This window comes from Neopsephotus bourkii, unplaced genomic scaffold (genome assembly GCF_033783945.1).
Source record: "Neopsephotus bourkii isolate Nb327-2 ecotype Australia unplaced genomic scaffold, CSIRO-AGI_Nbou_v1 NB_908, whole genome shotgun sequence".
NCBI lineage: Eukaryota > Metazoa > Chordata > Aves > Psittaciformes > Psittacidae > Neopsephotus > Neopsephotus bourkii.
Window position 1 is genome coordinate 128,555 of NW_026901402.1, and position 22,930 is coordinate 151,484.

The window sequence follows — 22,930 nt, forward strand, 5'->3', positions numbered from 1 at the left end:
CTTAATATTCTTTTCATGCCTTACTACTCCATAAAGTAGTGCTTTCCACTGAGAAAGTGGCTGCTTAAAAATAAGAGGATTTTTTTTTTCCTTTCATCTGTTAACACTTCTACATAGGTTCAGGTTTTAGTAAATGAACAGAAAAGTTTCTCTTCAGCTACTAAGCAGTGGTTCAAATTCTGAGTGTTACTATATTACTTCTTGACTCTCTGTATAACACCACTGTGGAATGCAAGGTAAGCACATCTGGTAGGCACATTTATATTCACTGTTTTCCTCATTCTTTACCAAATGATATACACAATTTGAAAATCATACAATTTATTCAACAGAAGAACTCACCCGTGAACAACAACTTTCAAAGCCAGTAACAGCTCTTTTGACTAAATTTCCTGATACTTCCATAATGCTAAATAGTTTTCTGTTGAAAAAAGGCTTTCCAAAGACTAACTTCTGTTTACAGACTCACACATCTCTACAAAGGTGACCAACTGACTCCTGAAAACTTCTCAGGGCCAGATCCCAGGCCGCTGAAGTGAACCTGACCAGCAACTTGCACTGTTTGAAATTATAAGAAAAACAAAGTGGATCCTAAAAATGAATTTTCTCTGGAGCTCTCTGACCACAGCTGACAATTCTGCTGGCGCCACTGTAAACAACTTGTACATGCATTTTTGTCACATTCCAATTTATCAGCCAACTCATTATACTCCCACTTAGCCTGTCCTGCTGTTGTACAGCTGTCCTGGGTTCAGCAGTAGCAGTCATTTTTCTCCTTCTTAGTAGCTGGTGCAGTGCTGTGGTTTTGATTTTCAGCCTGGGAACAGTGCTGATAACACCGACGTTTTTAGTTGTTGCTCAGTAATGTTTAGTCTGACCAAGGACTTTCTGAGTCTCATGCTCTGCCAGGGAAGAGGGGAAGCCGGGAGGAAGCAGAGAGAGGACACCTGACCCAAACTAGCCAAAGGGGTATTCCATACCACAGCACATCATGCCTGCTATATAAACTGGGGGCAGTTACCCAGAAGGGTGACATCACTGCTCAGTCGGGCTGGGTATCAGTTGGCGGATGGTGAGCGGTTGTATTCTCTTCCCTTGTTATTTCCCTTATCATTATTATTATTATTGGTGGTAGCAGCAGTGATTTGTGTTATACCTTATTTACTGGACTGTTCTTATCTCAACCCGTGGGAGTTACATTCTTTCAGTTCTCCTCCCGATCCCACAGGGAGCTGGGGGAAGCAAGGGGGGGAGTGACAGAGAGTCTACATGGCTGAGTTTAAACCAGGACAAGGGCTGTCTGCTGAAACACACAGATACATTTAAAGTAAAACTGTAAACACCACAACAAGCATGTAAAAATAACTATTCTCATTCAAAGGGACTTCCAATATGGAGGAGGAACATACTGCAAACCTGTATGTTCTTTTACAAAAGCACAAGTTTTTGTATGAAGGGTAACTTTGACATGTTTCAATTACATGTCAATCTGAAAACCAGTATCTGGCCTTTTTCTTCATTTGTTTTCTTCCCATAACAAGAAATACAAAGGGACAAAAATGTTATTCTCTTTGTTAAAAGAAAATTTCAAAAATAAGTAAATTGAACTCCATTTTTCCTTTCTCTTCTAGTTTTTATACCTACATTCCTCTCTAGTCAGAGCCCAGCTTTTCCTCTCTCAGGCTGCCTCTTTCAAACCCTGTAGCAACCAGAGGGCTGCAAAAGATGTTCTGGATGCCACAGCCTGCCTGCGCAGCAGCACAGCCCCACTACTCTATAAAGCTCACTATTGTTTCAGCAGCAGCAGGCATAGCTGGAGTATTTCTTTTGAGCGGGTGCTTGATTGCGCCAAGAACTGAAACATCATTTCTCAAGCTTCACAAGAGATGCATAATGGTACCACTGTTCACAAGGTAAAACAAATGACTTCTACTACTTTAAAGACGTTATACTACTCAGGCAACACACACTTACGTTATTGGGATTTTAATTTGTTTTGTTTATTCAACTGAACGTTTCAGAGTAACTCATGTATAGTTGGCCAAGTTTTAAAAACAAGACAAAACAAACCAGGATAGAATGCCGTTCAGTTGGTGACTTTATTCTGTTGAATACTCTGCGATTATCTGTTGTTTTGAAACAAACTCATACTGCCTTTGCAGAGCATAAGGGTCTACAGGCACAGAGACCACTACTGGATCAAGGTCAGTACCAAAAGCAATACAACTGTCAGATCTAGGTACAACACTAAGGACTAATTTGTTCTTCACAGGAAGAATGAAGATATAACAGCAATTGATGTGCTTCTCTCATGTCCCTTGCCAAGGAGATCGAGGCATTGTGCCAATAAAAGACATTTCCTAAAACATTCTCTTACAGCAGCATATCATTAAAACAAGTGAATCAAAAGCCTTATCCATATCAGAGGAGATAAAAAACAGGAAAAGTGAGTAACATCCAAACCTAATACATAGGATTCCAAATCAGCTATGGAATAAAGATGACCCTCAGCTAGTCTAAAAAAACAAAACAAAACAAAACAAAACAAAATAAGAGAAAAAAAACAAACATAAAGAAAACCTGTGCTGAAACAGCCCAGCCCAGTCTGCAGCCTTACCAGCAGATCTATGAAGAGCTTTGTGATAGAATTAGGCCAGAACTGCCAAACTTATTTACACAGATCTAGTTGTATGTAACCACCTCACACAGGAGCAATCTGGCTGCAATCTCCTACTGTCACTATGTATTTCTTAGTAAGAATCAGAGATTCATCATCCAAGTCTGTAGGACAGTAACCAGGTGTCCCAGCAGCTACCCGGTCCCCCCAGCAAAGCTAATAAAATTCTGTTACATGCACCTATCCACATCACTCTTCCAGAAATCTTTCTCTCATCATACCATTCAAATTATCAACAAAACAAACCTTAAAGAAAAACGAAGTAGGAAGATACATGTTCCAAGCATCTGCTTGATGAAACAAATCTCTCAGAAAGTACAGATAAAGACAGAGGAATTAGGATGTTAGCTATTTCCCTGCAAACCCATGACAATGACTCACAGAATCAATTGTACCAAATAAACAATTGTTGGGAGAAAACGCAATCATCAATGAAACAAAAAAGCAGCAACAAAGCACACAAAGAAGGAGGCTGTGAGCTCATCACAACTCCTGTTTGAAAGAACTTCATGGCTGTAAACATCATGCAACTCAGTGTAACTGTACTGTAGGCTGAAGAGAGATTTAACTCCTAATGCTTCATAAACTCTAACCGTTAGACCAACAAGACACTCTTTTGGTGGAAGCTGCAGTTTTGACAGAAATGCGGGCTTAACATTTGCTGGAAAATGTGGTGACAAATATGAGCTTGTATCCTTAACACTCCTCTCCTTCCAGAAAAGCTGACGTTTTAATGATTATTCATTGGGATTATGTTCTTACATAAAGCAAATTTTTGTAGGCTACTGAAATGCAAAACTCTGAAGAAATATACTGTGAAATCATCACAAAGTACAAGTAACATCTAATTATGTAGATGCGGTCTCTTAGTTAAACCTTCTTCTGGAATTAACAGGAATTCCTACAGCCACCCACTTCTTTGCTGCCTTTACTCAGAACTCATTTCTAAGCTCACCTCTTGCCCCAAATACTCTGCAAGTTCTAAGCACCTTATGGAAACCTGGGAGAAAACAGGAGCAAACCTAGGTCTAACGAGGCATCAGCAGAGAGCACTATGGCAGAATTTTAAACTGTGGGGAGCGGCATTTAACAGAACTGAAAACATCTTCCATTAAAAGCTTTGTGAATTGTAAAGCTTCTTAAATAGATTTTAACATTTAAAATTTACCACTTACACTTAATAGCATAGTATATGAACAATGATTTTAAAAGTGTTTACCTCTATGGAATGTGTCACAGTGCTGATTATAAAAATTTGCCCACCACATGCAGCCCAAATGGTCTCCTCCATTACAAGCAGACTTCTAACAGGCAGAACCCCCAGTTTAACTGTCTTCTGTGGCTCCACGTTCCAAGTCCCATCTTCAATAGAAAAGAACAAAGGTTATTCACAACAATATGATAATCTTTGTTTTAAAACAGTTTTGAAAACACTATCTCTCAAACCTACCTATTGCTCCAGTCTCTGCAAGCTGCCACTTCAAGCTACACTGCTCTTTGTGTGTGTTTAATTTTAGCTTCCATGGTAAGTATGTACGGGTAATACAACATTAAGGGGAAAAAACAAAGCCAAACACCCATGTATTTGTTTCTTAACAGATTTTATCTGGATTAATTGATAAACAAGAAATCCACACTGCTGTTCTATTTTCCTTTCCAGAGAAAATACAGCTGGAAAGCCATGGTTGATATAATTTCCCCCACTCAGAAGAAGTTCACAACCAACCTATTTCAAGTTTCTAACTAGGACAGAATCATCTTTCATGTGAAAAGTAGTCAGCAAGTTTTGTGCTGTAGGTTCTAATGAGCTCAGAGGACTCTCTAAAAGCACATGGATGGAATGAACTTCCTGCTACTAGATTAAAACTTAATTTTGCACTATATCTTCACTTTTCCTGCCTTGCCCCCTCCCCCGCTACAGCTCGCATTGTTTTCTGTGGAGTGTATTTGGCAGATCCAAATTAAATTATGCACATGTATGTGGTGCAATCAATTATTCAGAGACCTGATAAAACCTGCACACCATGTCTGACTGCTCTGGTCACTCTCACTTGAGATTTCTTTGAGCAAGGATTAGCTGGTTATTTCTCTCCAAAATTTAGGAGCTAGTAACACAGACTTTTTGAAATAGTTGCACCTATGTCTTCTATAGATACAGACTGATAGACTAAATATGTGAATAATAATTTTATTACTTTTAGTTCATTTCTATTGTATGCACTCATTGACATAAGGTCTCAAAGGTTGCATTTCTATCCACTATACTTTAGTAATATCAAAATCTGTTGAAGTATCTGTTTTTTCAATTGAGATAAATATGTTAAAAGACCTTACATCCTCTCTTTAAAGCCTTCTACCCTCATAAGCTAAAGAAATTTTCCATCAACACCAGTTTCAACTCATTAACTGCTTACATTTTGATTGACGACACTAACGTAAACACATCTTTAGTCAAGCACTGAAGTCCATGATTTTACTTTGCAAGTAGGAAGAGTGCTTCCAGTTATTAGGCTAGAACTCTCCCAGCAATCTCAAAGTCACTCCGTGTTCTTCATGACTCATATGTACCATTTGCAACAAAGAAACTTCTGAAAAGTTTTCATTTGCTAGCAACCACATTATACTCAAATTCTTAAGTGGAAGCTGCCTATACCCTACGAATGCTGTAATCACTGTAGGCAGAGTTCAGTGCAAAGCCTTCAGAGAGCAGAGCTGTGTGCATGTGTGTAGCATAACTTAGAATCAGGATGACTGCAGAAGTTGTAAATGCAACCAGTACATAGCACCCTCGTTTCCTTTTTTAGGGATAAACCCGGCATAATTCTAGTACATTCTTATTGTATCTTCTGAAGGATAAAGATTCTTCTGAAAGATGAAGTTGTATTTTCACACTGAACACCACATTAATGTACAGAACAAAAAAAAACCCCAACATATTAATGGAACTCAACAGCTCTCTTAAATACCTTCAAGCTACACATTAATCTATAAGATACATCTGATACCACAGTGACAGGTGAATAAGGATTCTCAGAATCCCAACTGTGGACTCAGACTTAAATTTTATTTAAATTTAATTTTGAGCATCTAGTTGTTTTTTTTTTTTATTTTTTAAATCTGGATCCTTGTGCCATTAATTTCCATGCAGCTCCTCAAGATGGCTGAGCATTAGGCTGTTAATTTTGATCAAGTCTTATTTAAAAAAGTATTATCTAACATATGTAATAATTTTGTGTGAAAAGGAAAATTAGTAATGGTGCCAGGTGGATGCTGACTGCAAAATAAAAGTTCTAAAACAACACTGCAAGGTAAGAAGGCGAGTTCAATATTAGTGTTATGAATGCTATCAGTGTTATGAATATCTGATTCAACAAATACACATATCAAAACTCAGTTCACACAAACCCATTTTCTGTTGGTGCTGTTAGCAGAGCACTTAATCGAATTAGCTTTCAGAGTTCAGTGGGATTGGACATATGAAAAAGGTGAGATAGAGATCTGTCTTTCATGTCACCATGACTTCATGTGGAGAAACTGCAATCCCACCTGATATATCAGCTCTGCAAAAATCCAAAGATACCCAGACACCCTAGCCATGTGATAAGGCTATTCCGTAATACTTTATTTCTTCCTGAAAATGTTGCTGTCTTCCAGATCAGAGAGCATCTGAGTCAAATGGAGTGTGTGGTGGGGGGGAAGGCCAGGGTAGACAGGGGGAGGAACTCTCTAGTCTGGTAATTAGGGCCGTATTTAAATGATGGGTCAGCTGTGTTCTGGTCCCTGCCTCAGTGAAAGCTTAATTAATTATACAAAGTGGAATGGCACCAAGAGGAGAAATTAAGTACTGTGCATCTCTCTCCTCTTATTTTGTGGCAGCCAGGGAAATCTCCTGAGATTGGGAAGCACGAGTACAAATCCTCTCAAACAAGGCAGGGGATTAAGCCTGGTAATCCAACATACTTCAGTGAACACTTTAACGACAGCTGCTAACTAAAAGCAAGATCGCAACTTTATGTTGCTGACCAAGAATTTTATCACTCATCACCAAAACTGCTTAGCAAATCTGTGTCTAGCTCACAAGTTGATCCAAGACTATATAAATCACACCTTTAAGAAAACATAATACTCTTCCATCTCCCTCTTCCGCTCTCTGCAGACCCTATTCAATAGCTGCCTGCACAGACTTCATGTTCGATGTTGGCTGCTTCATGTTATATGTCCGATACAAAGTCCATTGCTTCTAAAATCTAAGTGAAAAGAAGTATTATCTCTACTCGTGCAAACACCTGGAGATTCAAGATATACTTATGCAAGCAGGCTCAACAACTGACACTATCTATGTATTTAAAATTAGGTGCAGCACTTGAAAAGATATGGGACAGCTTTGTTTGATATTATAAATCCTTGGTTAGTTACGGATTTAAGAAGAAGAGTAGCTAAAACTTTTGCTAACAAAATCTCAAGGCATGCAATAGGACAAAGCCAGTGCGAGGAGACAAGCAAAGTTTTTTTTGAAAAGAAGGAATTGAGTAAAAGAAAAAGAAGCAATGGAGATGTATATAATGTGTCCCCTGGAGACCTGGCTGGAGAATACCTACAGGAGAACCCACAGAAGCGTGGCTTATGTTCTGTAAATAAGCACAGGTTTTATGGTCACCATTGTTTCTAGAATGCTAAAAAGCCATAGACAATAAAGATGCAATATGCAGCACATATAACCTATAACCAGAGGCTAGCCTGTATGTGGAAAAAAATCAGTAATCTGCACCCTGAACAAATACAGGATTGAAGCCTGACACTGGTGGAAACAGGAAGGAAACAGTGGGAAAAGAGATAGGGGTTTTCCTTCTGCTTTGCTAGAAAAGCTCATACAAGTAATAACACCACATAAAAATTACTTGCAAGTTTAGTTGACCAAGATCTTAACCTGACCATGTCAAAGCAGGTATAGACTCTTACTACAGATACACCAAATGCCTAGTACACACGACATGACGATCTCAGGCAGTTTCTATAACATGAATGTAACAGAATACAGGCATCTATATGAATTGTGGGTACAGCTATTTCCAGGAATGAGATCCATCTTCAAAATCTGAGAACAGGGTCAAATACAAAAACAATTCTAGGGGCTTCTAGAAATAAGATGTCATTACTTCTGGTATTTTTTTCTTTTTTAGATAAATACTTAAAACGTGAGAACACAGTTTTAAACACTGTTCTGTCAATGCACTAACAGACCTGTGTTATGCCACCATTTGTGATATCCGTTGCAAGTTCTAGCTCTCCAATAGTTACGTGCCATAATTTATACTCCAGTGTTGAATAGTATCTTGCAATGCCTGTACTGGACATCAAAGTAAGGTATCTTATGCTTATAAAATATTTCTATGCCTTTAAAGAATAAGGACATTATTGCCATTAGTGCATTTTGTTATTAGTCTTGGGATTTTTATGAATTTTAGAAAATCAGTTATCCTTCTATTCATTTACATTTAAACAGATAGGAAAAGTTTTAACCAATGTTCATTTGCTCATTTTATGGGACAGAATGTTGGCTATCTATCTTTCTGTGGTTTGCTTCCATAAAACTTACGGAAAATATTATTTTACAATTTATTTAAAAGGTTATCATTATTTAGAATATTTTATTAATATTTAGTATTCTAAATATTTGATGGTGCCCTGAAGTCTGATAATCTAATAAAATACAGTTTATCTGTCAAATTTTTTTTAAAGTTTGTAGTAGTATTTTCTTTGTGGTTTCAGTTGAGCTGAAACAAACATGCTTCTTTTGTTGGTAGTTCCCTCTCTTGCTTAGCAGTGCTATTGATGCTTTCAACAGAGCTGCCAACACAGCCCTGGGAACAGTGGTTGTTGGTTAATTTGTGCAGTGGAGCACAAACATTTTTTCCATCACATGACACATAAACCAGAACTGTTCAGGAGTAAAATGGTAGCTACAGAAGTAAAAAGTTTAGCACATTTGGAAGTAAGATGAGACACTCAGGTCTGCTCTTCTAAACAAGGCGCAACCAGGAATTCCTGTGCTACACATGCATATAGTAATTCTTTCCTACATATGCAAAAAGTCTTCATGCTAAACAGCTGACAGAGCTCTACCTAAAATTGTAAAGAGGGGTGGAGCTGGATGTTCCAGCATGAGAAACAAATAAAACCAACAGAATTGTCAACATACTCCTGGTAACAAGTATTAGATGATACTGCTAACAGTGATTACACAGTCAAGACAACAGTATTTATTTATTTTTCAATATTGCTGCTGTAGTCCTCTCCCTAACGCCATTCCCTACTTTTCACAGCAATAGCTCTCACCTTGTCCACTTCAAGTGGCAGATCATGTGCCAGAACCACACTCTTCAGACACCCTGGAAAAGTGCATGGGATCCACCCAAGTTCTGAAGACTGCTATCAATGCTTTACATTCCACATATTCCTTCTTTTCCACATTGGTCAAAGTACACAATTGTCTTGCCAAACGGATCGAGGTATCTTGCTACTGAACTGACCTACAACCCCCTTCACTGTTGTAACTGTTCCCCCCTTACTACTCAATTTCCTTTCAGTTTTGGTCCTTTTCCTTTTTATTAATGCTCTGATGGAGACTCCACAACCTCTCAAGGAAACCTGCTCCTGTGTTTGGTCACTTGCACAGTGAAAAAGTGTTTCCTGATGTTCAGAATGAAACTCCTGTGTTTTAGGTTGTGCCCATTGTTTCTGGTCCTGTTACTAGACACCACTGAAGACACCCTAGCTCCATCCTCTTTCCACCCTCCTTTAGGATATTTACGAACACCAACAAGACTCCTCTGATCTTTCCTTCTCCATGCTGAGCACCCCAGCTTTCTCAGCTTTTCATTACTGGACAGTCCTCCACACCCTTCATTGTTGGAACGGCCCTGTGCTAGACTCTTTCCAGTATATCCATGTCTCTTACACTGAGAAGCCCCAAAATCGGACTCAACACCCCAAGTGCAGCTTCACCAGTGCAGAGCTAAGAGGAAGGGTCACTGAACATGCGAAGCACTGTGAAGTTAACTCTAGGGGTGAATGTGCAAGGACTTGATGTGGATGCTCTACACACAAGTGAAAGGCTTCTCATACCAAATACATGCTGAAAGGATAGCTATTGCAACCAAAGCAACATGTCTTTTTTGTGCATCTGTTCTCTGATCTTAATTAAACTCTTTCTGAAGTTACTGACATTTTAATTTTTGCCACAATCATTCTGAGTTTTTATTTTCTTTTTCCTGTTCCTCTCCATACCCTTTACAAGACTTTATGGAAAGGAAGTAGCTCTTCTATCAGCATACAGAAGAAAGGAAGCAGCTGTAACTGACTACAGAATATCAGGAACAATACACCTATATTATATAAAGATTGTGGTTTCCCTTTCCTAAGATACTTTTGTGAATGGAAGTCAAACAAGCACTGACCTTTTTTGCTATTACATCACTCAGAAAACACATCTGCTGGGCTGTCTGCTACCATCACAAAGGGGTTTTGTTATGTTTTTCAAACAAAAACAGTACAATTACTTTTTCCTTAACATCTTTTAGAAGTGCTCTGCCTGGGAATATTCCTAATAATTCAGCCTGAGGCAAACATTAAATACACAATATTTCAGACTGGTAACTGTGCAAGAGTTAATAGCAATGTAAACAAGTAATAGCAATGTAAACAAGTTTAAGTCAGAAACTTTACAACCAGCATCACCACCATTCCTGTTGTATATAACAACATTTAATGCACTAGCTGTTTCACCATGCCTTAAACTAGTCTTCTTGCCCACATAAAATTAAGGATTATTGAGCATAATTATTAGGGTTCCTGTTTTTAGGATTTATATATTAGCTGACCTACATCCTACTCTTTGAAATTTTCACAGGACTTTTAATTTATATTCAAATATATATTCAGGCTTAAGTACTTTTTAACTGGTAAGACATGACACAGAGATACAGAGGTATCAGTATAACTACTCTCCATAAAGGAGGAAATCTCACTGTGCACCTTCAACTCCCCCACTAACACAGCATGTGTTCCTCAGTTTACTAGACATACTTCCAGGTTCCATTTTAAATTACTTCAAGTCAAGACTTCCTGCAGTCAGCACGCTAGTGGCTGCTGATCTGACAAAGTTCTCTTGTGAAGAAAGTCAGAAGAAAGTGCCTGCTGTTTGCAAACAAGCCGGATATTCACATGCATTGAGCCATCTGAAAACAGGAGGAATCAGAGCTATTTGGGTACTGAAACTGAATGACAGAAGTCATGGGTCTTTGACTACATACATGACGGCATCATTGATCCACTACACCTTCTGCCCAGAGAGGAAGACACAAGGATCACAATTCTATTAGAGACTGCAAGGTGGACTTTCATCCTAGAAGAAAGACTACCCCTTTTCATACATGCAGGCCCACACAGGCTGCACAACCACGTTACCTGTGCAACCCATAGCATTTATCCTTCTCAGGCTTCAAATAAAGAAGCCTTGTAACACAGTGACTATATTTCACATTGACTTCTAAGTCATCCTTTAATTTCCTTTATGCTGACAGTCCAGAAACCAAGTTGAAGGCCATGGCTGGAAAGTAACCCCTCTAGAAGAGAAGGTGACCCTGACGAATTGCACAAAGCTCTCTGGAGGCTGCATTCCCCCCCTCCCTCCTGTTTCTCCGCTTGGATTCCTTTGTTTGTAAACTAGGTCAGTGCTCATAAAAACACCCCTCCAGGGCTCACTGTCGCGCATGACCACCACAGCCACCTCTAAGAAATATCAATGTTAACACAGGAACAGCTGATCTGCACAACTTTCATGAGGCATGTAGAACTTAAGTAACACAGACAGACCCAACTGTAAGGAAAGGAACTACAAGATGAGTCGGAAAAACATGAACGTTTATTTCCCATCTCAGAGCTTCAGCAATCCTGAAAGAGAGCTTGTTGCAGTCTCTGAATACCTAGCTGCACAACACTCCAGCTCATAACATAATTCAGTCTGGTTAACAGCTATGCCCCGTGCTTAACATCCTCTATAGATATGCAACCCATGTATCCTTTCTTACCTATACTGACAAGGATGCTGCTTGTGGTTTTAAAGTGGTCTTTTCTGGAAGAAGTTGAGTGACAGCAATTACAGTCTTCAAACAGCTTAAATATATCAATCCCTTTCAGATAGGATGACAGATTCACTTTACTACCCTAGCCAGGCACAAAAACTGAAACATCAAAAATGATGTTACAAGAGTAGGATCAAGGCCTCACTCCTGTGCCTCCAAAACAAGCAAACAAAAAAGTTATTATACAGTGGTAAGAAATAAATAAATAAATTATAAGGAACTGGTATTGTGCCACTCAAATACAACTGCACTGTTTAGAGGGCCCACTTCATTACAAAAGTATGACAACCATTGTTACGCAGCTCATGCTAATAAGGTACACCAGATCTCTGCTGGCTCTGTACTTTACAAGGTTAGGTGTCTCTGTGCTAACATCTTACTTAAACATTAAGGTTTAAAACTTTGAGTAAAGCCTTGCTGATTTTGATCTAACTATACATGTATTTGATACTGCAGGAAAGTTAATGAGATACACTGGAAGTACACAGACGAGCACCCAACAAGCTCTGGAAAATACAGTTCTGGTACAGAAGTATTCTGCGATTCTCCTTTACTCAAATTATTTTAGCCAATTACTTAGCTAGATACAAAATAATACTAAATAACAACAACAACTGTGTTGTTAATGGAAAATGACTTCTACTGTAAACTGCATGAGCCACACACACGGGAAAGACTTCTATCTGAACAGTAAAAATGGAGCTGTCAATTCAAATGAGATATACAGGAATCTCCACTAACAGCTAGCTTTTGTCTTTCATAAACACTGATCCTGAGTAGTCAAGTGGAATTACCATTGTGCTGTGTAAAATACAGTATACTGTTTCTTATCACAAATTTCTGGCCTGTTTTAACACTGAAGACCTTAGGCTTTAAGCTAAGGAGTGCAAACCAGTTTTCGTATGTATCATATGGTAAAAGTGGGAAGAATATCAAACTTTCTACTGTCCTTCAAAACAATAAAAAAAGTTTTTTCAGAAGTACTAAGATGTACAGTAACCTTAGTACAGCAGTTTTACAGAGAATTTTTGGAAAACATGAGTGGGAAGCCACTTCTGCCAAAATACAGAGACATATGAGTTCCTCAGGATGCTATCAAATGATATCACTACATTACCTTCTGCTTTTGTGTAGATTGAGATGTTTCCATTTACCAAGCCAGCAAACAAGTATTGAGACATATACGTTAAGCTCATAACAGTTGATTTCTCAGGAGTGAAGAAGTGCTGGAGTCGAATTTTCTTTGAGCCTTGGCAACTTTTGTAAATAGAAATACTATTAAAAAGAAGCAAGAAGAAATAAACCTGTGAAATTATGTTTTATTTAATTCTTATCAGAATATGCAAAAAAGAAGTTTAGAATAAAATACTGGTAGGGAAAAGAAAATTTCTCCTTCCATTCATAGGAAGATGAGTATGGAAAGGAGTATCTTGACTCTCCAAAATGTCTATGTAGACAATTTGCAATTACTCAACATTGACATATGACAATACTTTTCATATTATCTTGTCTAGAGAAACAGGAGACATAATAAAAATTCTGTTGAAAGTCCTTATTATGAGTCTACTCATTTAAAAAATCCAAACAAAACTTCTACTAAATGGATTATATATAATAAATAAATACTAAAATAAATACTAAATGGATTAAGTATTAACTGGAGTACTAGGGAAAAGAGAGAAAAGCTTACTACGAGACATAATTATACTTAGAATTCCCACCATTCCTAGAGATTATTACCACAGGTATGCTAGGAATGTTCAATAGTTAAACATGGAATTGACTGCACTTCACAAGCAAAGATAATCTGTACAATTAGATGTTGGGGTTTCTGGAAACATATTCCTTGGAGAATTTGTTTTCCTTCATTTATGCAGGCTAGCAACACCTTCAGAAATTGCATGTAGTTACATACTTTTGCCCTCACTAGCTATAACAAGATCTGTTTGCTTACTGACCTATAAGTTTAGAAAATGTAGCTTTGTTCTTCATTATAAATCAAGTGATGACTCAGTAAGGTCACCAGTTCAAACAGAGCAAAATGTTTCATGTCAACAGTTCAATAGTAAACAGCAAAATTATTTATTTGCATGACAAATCCTGCACAATATCACAGTGTAGAAGGTCAATGGGTTCCTTATTAGCACTTCGCCATCCTGAAAATTTTCCAATAGCTAAAGATTATGTTGTAACATTATAAAAGTAGTATTTCTATTTCTGAAACATGATCTGTGATGAATTAATCCTTTCAAAAATACACATTTTAATTTCAACTACTATACAGTATGTTTTAAAATCATGTAAAGTATATTTATTTAGATGGAAAGGATAAATTGAGGTCACTGGGATATCACACAGACTTTTTTTTTTAATTAAACTTTTTCTTGAAATTCTCAGAGAATTTTGCTATAGAATAGTGAACCTAACGAGTAAATAATACACCATACACTAAAAATAGGAATTACCTTCCTTCTTCCATGCCAAGGCAAATAGTAGGCACATTAGAAGTTTTTGCAAGAACATTTTCCAAGTCTAGAGCCTGATTTTGCTCTTTCAGTTTCTCCTCCTCTGGTATGTAGACCATGCAGAGAATCCGTGATTCCACATTGAAGCACTCAATAACCTTGGGGCTGCAGTTTTGAAATGAGACTATTGCAATCTGGCCCATTTGATTAGTACAACTGCCAATCTGAATTGGATAGAGGAAATAAAAATAAAGAATAAGAAAATAAAAATACAAAACATGACCAACTGATACTTGCCTTCAGGAAGACAAGCGTTAACAAAAAGGAACGACTGGAATGTTAATTGAGGAACGCATCTCAAGTTAGATGCGTGAATATGACTTTTCATGCACTAAGACATAAACAAGTTAATAATTCAACACAAATACAAGAGACATCAAAACATTATATACACAAAATTCCCCTCTATAGTCACAAAACCAGTTCTTTTCTGAAAGAAGCAATACTATGGCCTATTCTGATGTCTTACTCATGGATATACATAATGTAATGCAATTATAATAAGCAGTGGTAATATATTAATAATCAGTGTTCTAAGTCATCTCAGACTGTCAAAACAAATAATATAGCTGAGGCCTGTCCTTTACACAGTAACAGGTCTACAAATAAATGCTCTGTCCCAACAGAGGGATTGATATAAACCCTTTTGTAAAGTTGCTGAAGTAGAGTCCTAAATTTCTCCTTGATCCAGAACTACGTATCATCAATATGTCCACAAATCTGTACATTTTAGAGACCTGGGAAAAGTAGAAAAAAAACAAAACAACAACAAAAAAGCCCAACAAATAAATGTCTGCCCAAGCAACAGTGTTTTTATATAGCAACTCTTTATGTTTATATGAAATGAGAACATGCAGCAAACAGAAAGAACATTTTGTGACAGCAGAAAGATTTTATTGGCATATAGTTGTGACAACTTTACAAATAACAAAGCAGAAAGAAATTACATGAATCACCATGAAAAAGACCAATGACAAAAACTATTTCTAAATTCTACTTTTATTTCACAAGGGTTCCTTTAAAATTTCAGTATTTTACTAATAAGAAAAGCTACTGAAATCATTAGGGTTTTTTGTTGTTTTGTGGGTTTTTTTTTCAAGTATTGGCTATCTCACTTTGCTGGAATATCTGCACATATGGGCCTGTTACAATATGCCAGAATACGTTTTTCCTATGTACAGACTTAAACAGATTATTTATGGCTAAAGCATTTTTAAAACATGAAAACAGACAATAGGACAGTGTGAGCTTATATGGGTTTTAGCAGCCCTCATTGTAAATCAGCACATAACTCACTACTGAATGTGCTCAGCACTTTGGATTCATTCTGTGCCACGCTAATAAATCTCACACACATACACAACACCCTACAGAGAACAGGGAGATCCCATGGACAAAATTACTAGATATCCTTTATAGAAGTCCATCTTCAAACAAACAAAACAAAACAAAAAAAATCCCAAAATTTATTTCAGATCCATATGTTGTGGAAAGCCACAAAAAATAATAAAAAAAAAAAAAAAGCAGAGGAATAGAAGACAGCCCCCTTTTAGCTTTTAAGATTACACTTACCCAAAGAAAACCATGTTCCATGGCACAGGAGTCTGACTCTGTTTCTCCAGAGAGGTACAGTTCAGGGTTATAAGCAGCACATTCAATCTTCAAAGGAAAAGAGAGCAGTCACCACATTAAGAAGATGTGCCTGTTTCTGCCCGTTTCTGCCCAATTTATCTGTAATTAGCTACAGCATTTAAGGGTATCAAAAAATCACAAAAGAACCAATCCAACCTAATATCATCCTTGCCACAATCATTAGGCTGTTACTTCTCATCTCTGCTACCACATACCTCCCTTCTGCAGTGTCCTTTTTTACACATAAGGCTGAAATATATCTTGACGCTGCATGAGTCTCTCCTCCTGGACTATCAACTATTATCAACTAACTACATTTTAAAATTTAAGAAAGAAATTATTTTTAGTTCTTTATTATACATTTTTTTATTATCACTTTTCCAACTGGGATCTCTCCAGCAGATAAATTGGCTTCATATACTTGAGAGTGCAGAACTTTCTCACTTTAACATGATACTCTAGCAGAGCTGTTAACAGCAATGCCTCATGAATATCTCTTCTGAAGCTTGTACACATCACATTGATTATTTTATCTTTGTAAAAATATTACATTCTTAACCAATCCTTAGCCTACTGGCTTATGAAAAATTAGTTTTGTAGATCTTCTACTCAAACACCTCCTCAGTCTGCACTTGTGAAGCTCTTTATTTCTGCCTGAGCATGCCTTGTGTGTCTGTCCTACTATCAGCCCTTCTTTTTTTTATTATGTTTTTCTTCAAAGTATTTCTCCAGGTGCGTTACTCATTTGGAATCCTAACACCATCAACCTCACTACTCCAATCCCTTCCCAACTTCATGTCATCATGTCAGTAAATTAATAACCATACTCATAATTTTATTATGAAAGCCACTTAAGAAAAACCTGAAAGCAACACCAGACTCAAGATGTGTATTTAAATCCACCCCAACTCTGAAAATCATTCAGGTAACAAGGTTCTGAAAACAGGCATTTTTCTGAACAGTCATAGTTTTCTATTTTCCCCAATATCCATGGCAGGCTCCCTAAAGCTTATGTAAGCACTTTAAAATATATACAAGCAATTCATAACCTTGTAGAGAATAAAAAGTTTTTGGATGAGGTGTGACACCTATTTATAGACAAAATTCTCTATAATTAACACTAATGTTCTTGTCTTAGACATCAATGTTATGGTGATTATACTGCAGTACAAGAGACAATTTGGTTAGCATTAACTTAGACATCTTCACCATAATGAGCAAGTTTATGTTAAGGTTTCTAAATTCCCAGTTTACTTAATTTTCAGAGCTGCAACTCACTATAAGGATGAAAGAGGGAAACTAATAGATGGAAAAAAGAAAAAAGCACTATCCATGCCATGACTCATTTAACAGATGCTGAAGCTATCTACTCATAGTGGTGATTTACAGTAGTTGTGACAGATAAATACATCACTAGTGAAAGAGAAGACAGCCTGCGTGCTGGATATTTCTTGGGCTGCTTGTTGCTTCTCTGTGTTACATTGCATCTTAGTCAAAACCAGTTACGTTTTTCCACAGTTAAACCCTCATAGTTTAACTCTCCATCTTGAGAGAAGCTCTGTGCCTTGGGGTGTAAACTTGCTCTGATGGGAGTTTTAACAGGCTCCTTATACTACTGGGCAGCCTGAGCAGCATGCAGATAGGTAACAAGCCAAGCAATTGTCTCTTCCCACCCCAAGCTGTGGCCTAACACCCAAACAGTACTAAGGCTGAAGGAAACAACCAGTAATACTTAGATCATCTTTTTCAGTAATATTGAGGATTTAGGACAATCAGGCATGATAGCTAGGCTCACACCCACGTTATTTTAAGGAGCTGTAAATCTGGCAAAGTTGACTGAAAGCTCAGGTAAATACTGCCACACATTGTATTCTCCTGAGGTGACCAAAGCAAAGACCACGACCTAACTGTAGGGACCATAGACATGCCTTTCCTTTCAAAAGAAGCTGATCCTGTTGTAACCCGATTACAGGAGTTTAGCCTGGGTCTTCAAGGCTCCTGGCATGGAGCTACAGGACTTACAAATGCATAGGCTCTAAGAAGGCAAACATTTTAAGGTTCTGCAAAAGAATAAATTAGCTGGGTTATTTCACCAGTGGTGGTTTTGGAAAGTATTCAAAGCTGACTGTTCAAAAAGACAAGAATAACTACGGTTGTATGGGAAACCAGAGACTTTCAGTAGACTTTGGCTGTTGTAAACAATAGCTCTGCTCTGAAAACCAGCATCATAGGAATGGTTTGAAATGCACATTTCAAGTGCATTTGCAGCCAGAAATCATTTTTCCCCAATATCCAGACCTGATTACTCACGCTGGAGGTGAAGCTGCCAGCTGAACTTCCATCCTGTTTAGGCTGCCGTAACAAAGAGGTCTGCAGACTTACTGCTCTAAGCAGTATTCATGCAATGATGTCAATTTAACATTGGGATTCTAGCCATATACAATTTTACTACCATTAGTGCTACTGCCCAAGCTTGACTGATGGGCAGTAAAAAATCCTGATGAAGAATTGTTGAAAACAGTACCTAGCACCATTCCCTTCTGTCTGTTGGTCTGGATATGCTGTATTTATTTTCAGCATTAAAGTCAGGTCAATATGACTTCAATTTGACACATTACCTTAAGCAATGCACCATTAAGTCTATTTCTGTATGTCCTGGGTTTTGCAGTAGCAGTCAATTTTTCTTCTCCTTACTAGCTGGTGCAGTGCTGTGGTTTTGACTTTCAGCCTGTGAACAGAGCTGACACCGATGTTTACTCTCACCAAGGACTTTGTGAGTCTCATGCTCGACCAGGAGGAAGCAGAGACAGGACACCTGACCCAAACTGATCAAAGAGGTATTCCATACCACAGCACATCATGCCCAGGGAGGTAACTGGGAGTTACGCAGACAGGCACTCTCTTCTCAGTCAGGCTTGTTTCGGCAGGTTGTATCGTATTCTCTTCCCTTGTTATTTCCCTTATCGTTATTATTATTGGTGGCAGCAGCAGTGATTTGTGTTATACCTTAGTTACTGGACTGTTCTTATCTTAACCTGTGGGAGTTACATTCTTTTGATTCTCCTCCCCATCCCTCCGGGAGCGCAGGGGGAGGGGGGGGGGAAGGAAAGAAAGGAGGCGGGGGGGGGGGGGAGTAGAAACTGTGTGGCTGACTGGGTTTAAACCACGACAGTTCTTTTTGGCGCCTGAACAGGGACCTGAGGGGTTGAGATAACAACAGATCTGATCGGAGTGTGTCTAATCATATTTGTGATAAGCATTCATTGTTTTGGATTAATAGTCACTCATCACAATGCTGATTTATTGGCTCTCAAAGTTGTTCCTCTTGATCTCACAGTTTCAGTGTATCGTACCTTACTTCCAGCCAGTATTTGCTGTATTAGTGTTTTTCAAGGGCTAAGGTTCTTGTCTCATTGCACTTTATGGTAATGATTTGTAATACAATAGAATCATTGATCATGAAACTGATCTGGCTTACGTTCCCAGTGTGGTCACCACCTCTATACTTTGGGAGGTATATAATAGAAGTGCTTAGCAATTACACATCTTTTTTCTCCTTCTCGGGTGGTCAACCTGTGAAGGAGACATTCTCTTACCCTCCCAGTCGTCCCCCCCCAAACCGTTTACAGCATCATTTGAGTGAGCTAATAAAAATCAGAAATTTGAGGAAGATGCTGTAACACAGTCACACGAGTACAGGACAGCTATCATGGGCATCAGATTCCTGCACTTTGTAAACTGCAGGACAGTTTGGAACCTCAAATAAGCACTTGGAAACTTTGAGACCAATTCATAGCTCCCAGCAGTTCTGTTTTCATTGAATGATGAGCTTACACCCGAAAACAGATGAAGTACTATATGAAAGTCAACACTATGTTTCCCAATGCTTCAAAGATTGCAGTATTTTGCATTCCTGTAGCCCTCTTGGACCTTCCATTGCAACTGGTTTTACATCAAAATAGCACCTCAAGAGAAATAATAAATATGAATAGATGTATTTACAATATGGTTTTCTTTAGCAGTTATATCACACAAAAAAAAAAGCAAGTGGAATTCTCATATAGAAATTCTGTTCACCTTAAACTCCTGTTGCTTGGCCATCATCACTGGCATGTGTCTAACAAGGAGAGGATGTTTTTCCTTTTTGATTTGATTTCCATCGTCTTCTACACAGAACCAACCTAACAGGTTATCCTCAGCTGCAATGGAAAGAACAAACAACAAATATTCCACAATGCTTACACTGAATATTCACCTACACTTCTCTAGGGAAATAGAAAAGAATTCTGTCAGGATTGGTTAATACTGATCAGGCTGTTCTTCTGCCATATATGCATGAATGACAGCATAAAAATATGAGCAAAAATTCAATATAGTAGATCAGATACATATCGATACTGCAAAAAAAGAACCTTTCACTAGGAAAATGTGTTCTCTTAATGATCTTGTCAACTAGGTTATTAAAATAGGACAGAAAACCTCAGGAAATCTGATTTGCAAATAGCATTTCTCTGCCTGTGTGACATCACTACTAACTACTAATCATAACTATCCAAAACTACAAGGATTCTCCTCCTGGAATGATGTAGACATCCATTCTCTCTTATTTTTGTTATTTTGCCGGCCTTCACTGAGGTACCATTAAAGTACCATACCACACTGTATTTTGAGGATGTGCAGGTGAACTTCGATTTCTAGAAAGTGCATAGCCTTAATCTTTCTCAAATTAGACACTGAAAATCCCAAGTATCTTTGGAAATCTATGCCCTCTGTGCAAACACAGGGAACAAATAACATCACAGGACAGCACATTCTTTATTGCTCCCATTTAAATCAGGTTTATTTGTAATAATCCTTCTAGTGAAGACTATAAACTTATGTTGAAAAAAGAAACAACCCCCCCCCAACCTTGAGTTCTACATATCCAACTACAGAAGTATTGCATTTTATTAGAACTACATCCACGAGTTTATTTCATGTTCAGAAAGCTAACCAAAGGAACTCATTGGCTTTACTAGCTAAAATCATTGAGCTAAAACTCAGAAATGTGAACCTGAAGTTCCAAGTTTATAGAGTTTGTAAGATCTGAAGAAATAAGTTTATAACGGACTAACTTCCTTATCTATCTGTCCTATAGGGCATCTCATTCTTTTTAATTTAGATATAGTAACTAATAATGATTACCACATTATTAAAGTACTATAGAAATTCTATTCCTTCATAACCCCCATCCTACCTATAACATCATTACTTTGTAGTGATACACAATCACTACTAATCACTGTATTGCAATTTTATTATCTGCAGATAAATTTTTCTCAAAGTAATTTTTCTAAAAAATAAAAATACAATTAAAAAAAACCCAAACAAACCAACCCTACACTGCACACTGAGAGCTTCCTAAACTTGACAGGAAATTTAAGTAATTAAGAATTACCAAGGGCCAGTTTAGCCATTTGTAAGTTGTTGATCCAGGACTGTTTGATGGCAGGGGTAAATGTATTGAACACAGCTGTAAAGAAAGTGGGCCGCCCAGACCTGCAAGACAAAAAAAAAACAAAGAAAAAGCCACTGTAAACACACTGAGTATGAGATTCAGTCAAGGCTAGAGACACTGAGTAAGATGAAGCTTCAGTATTTTCTAATACTTAGGCAAAGACACAGCTCTGATATAAGCATTCAGGTTATGATATGCTATACACCCATCTTCTTACACTTTACATGACATGGTACAAGAAGAACACCCCGTGGATGAAAGAATATAACAGTGGGTGTTGCCTATGAGATGTCACTGTCAGAGTTGTTCTCTTCCTGCACCTGGAATGCAGGGTTGAGAAACAGAAAAACTACAATGCTGCCCTGGAACATACAAGTTCCCAGCATTGTGTCATGACAGCAGAAGTCAGAAGCTAACTGTGGAGACAGAAAAGGGGTAAAACTAAAGGTTCCCAAATCCTCCCTAGTGCTTCTATGTCTAATACATAAGCCCATTTAGAAAGATTTGTAATCAAGTTTACTACTGACTTGTCTTGTTTTCCTGGGAGTTGCAGCTGAATTCTACAGCGATCTGCCGCTCTGATTTCATCTTCTTTTTTCAGAATCAGTTTTTGTAAACCTGAGGTCCAGTCATGGGCTACAGATTGGTTTAAATTCTGAAAAATTAGAACAGCTAAGATTCAATACCAGCCTACTGGCCTAGTTCCAACAGGCTAAGGTGATGTCTGCATACAACAAACAATTTCTGGCACCTGGGCCTCACTTAATCCACATTTTAATCATGGAAAATTTAGCCATATTTGAAAACACATTTCAAAAATATCTGTAAAAAAATTCCAAAATATCTGATCTGATGATTCAATCTCACATTGCTCAGTTTGATGATATACAGATGACACTACCAAATGTTTTTCAGATTATGTAAATTTGCATCAGGTGTACACACAACACTTTTACTTCATTTCAGGGAGTTATACAAAACCCACAAATCCTGTTCCTAAAGAAAATCTCATAAAAACATCTACAAATCATACTGCCAGTATGGTTTTGTTCAAATCTTTGATCTAAAGTGTTTACAGAGCCATCATGAAAGCTGCCTGTGCAGCTGGAATCTGTTTAAATACAATGCTGAAATAATATCCTGAGTTAATAAGCAATCAGAGTGTTTGGTCACAGAAGGCAAAAACACACCTGGGTGACACTTAAAAGTATCAACAGTAACCGGTATTCATACACAAAGGTACACTAATTTTCCACAGTCAGAATTTTGTGAAAATTGAGGTCTTTTTCAGAAATAGGGAAGCTGACCTCATTCCTCAACCACACTGTTCTAATTACCTTGTATCTAATTATTGATAAAACACCTCTACCTGGAAACATTGACTGAATTTTAAGTTTTCAAAACATAGTTGGCTCAACTAGAAATACAGGCCGAAAGGTTTTGTAGATCTTAGTGA

At 37.7% G+C, this 22,930-nt stretch overlaps 1 protein-coding gene across 1 annotated transcript in view; it reads right to left on the bottom strand.

Annotated features, from left to right (window-relative positions):
- ARHGEF10 (Rho guanine nucleotide exchange factor 10) overlaps window positions 1-22,930 on the bottom strand; it is a 107,528-nt gene that overhangs the window by 11,521 nt on the left and 73,077 nt on the right. The window contains exons 21-27 of the mRNA XM_061357532.1: window positions 22,002-22,129; window positions 21,415-21,515; window positions 20,055-20,176; window positions 15,918-16,004; window positions 14,286-14,509; window positions 12,938-13,095; window positions 3,897-4,039 (exon numbers count right to left, since the gene is read on the bottom strand). Coding sequence (XP_061213516.1) covers window positions 3,897-4,039; window positions 12,938-13,095; window positions 14,286-14,509; window positions 15,918-16,004; window positions 20,055-20,176; window positions 21,415-21,515; window positions 22,002-22,129 — 963 coding nt within the window. The remainder of the gene's footprint in view (window positions 1-3,896; window positions 4,040-12,937; window positions 13,096-14,285; window positions 14,510-15,917; window positions 16,005-20,054; window positions 20,177-21,414; window positions 21,516-22,001; window positions 22,130-22,930) is intronic.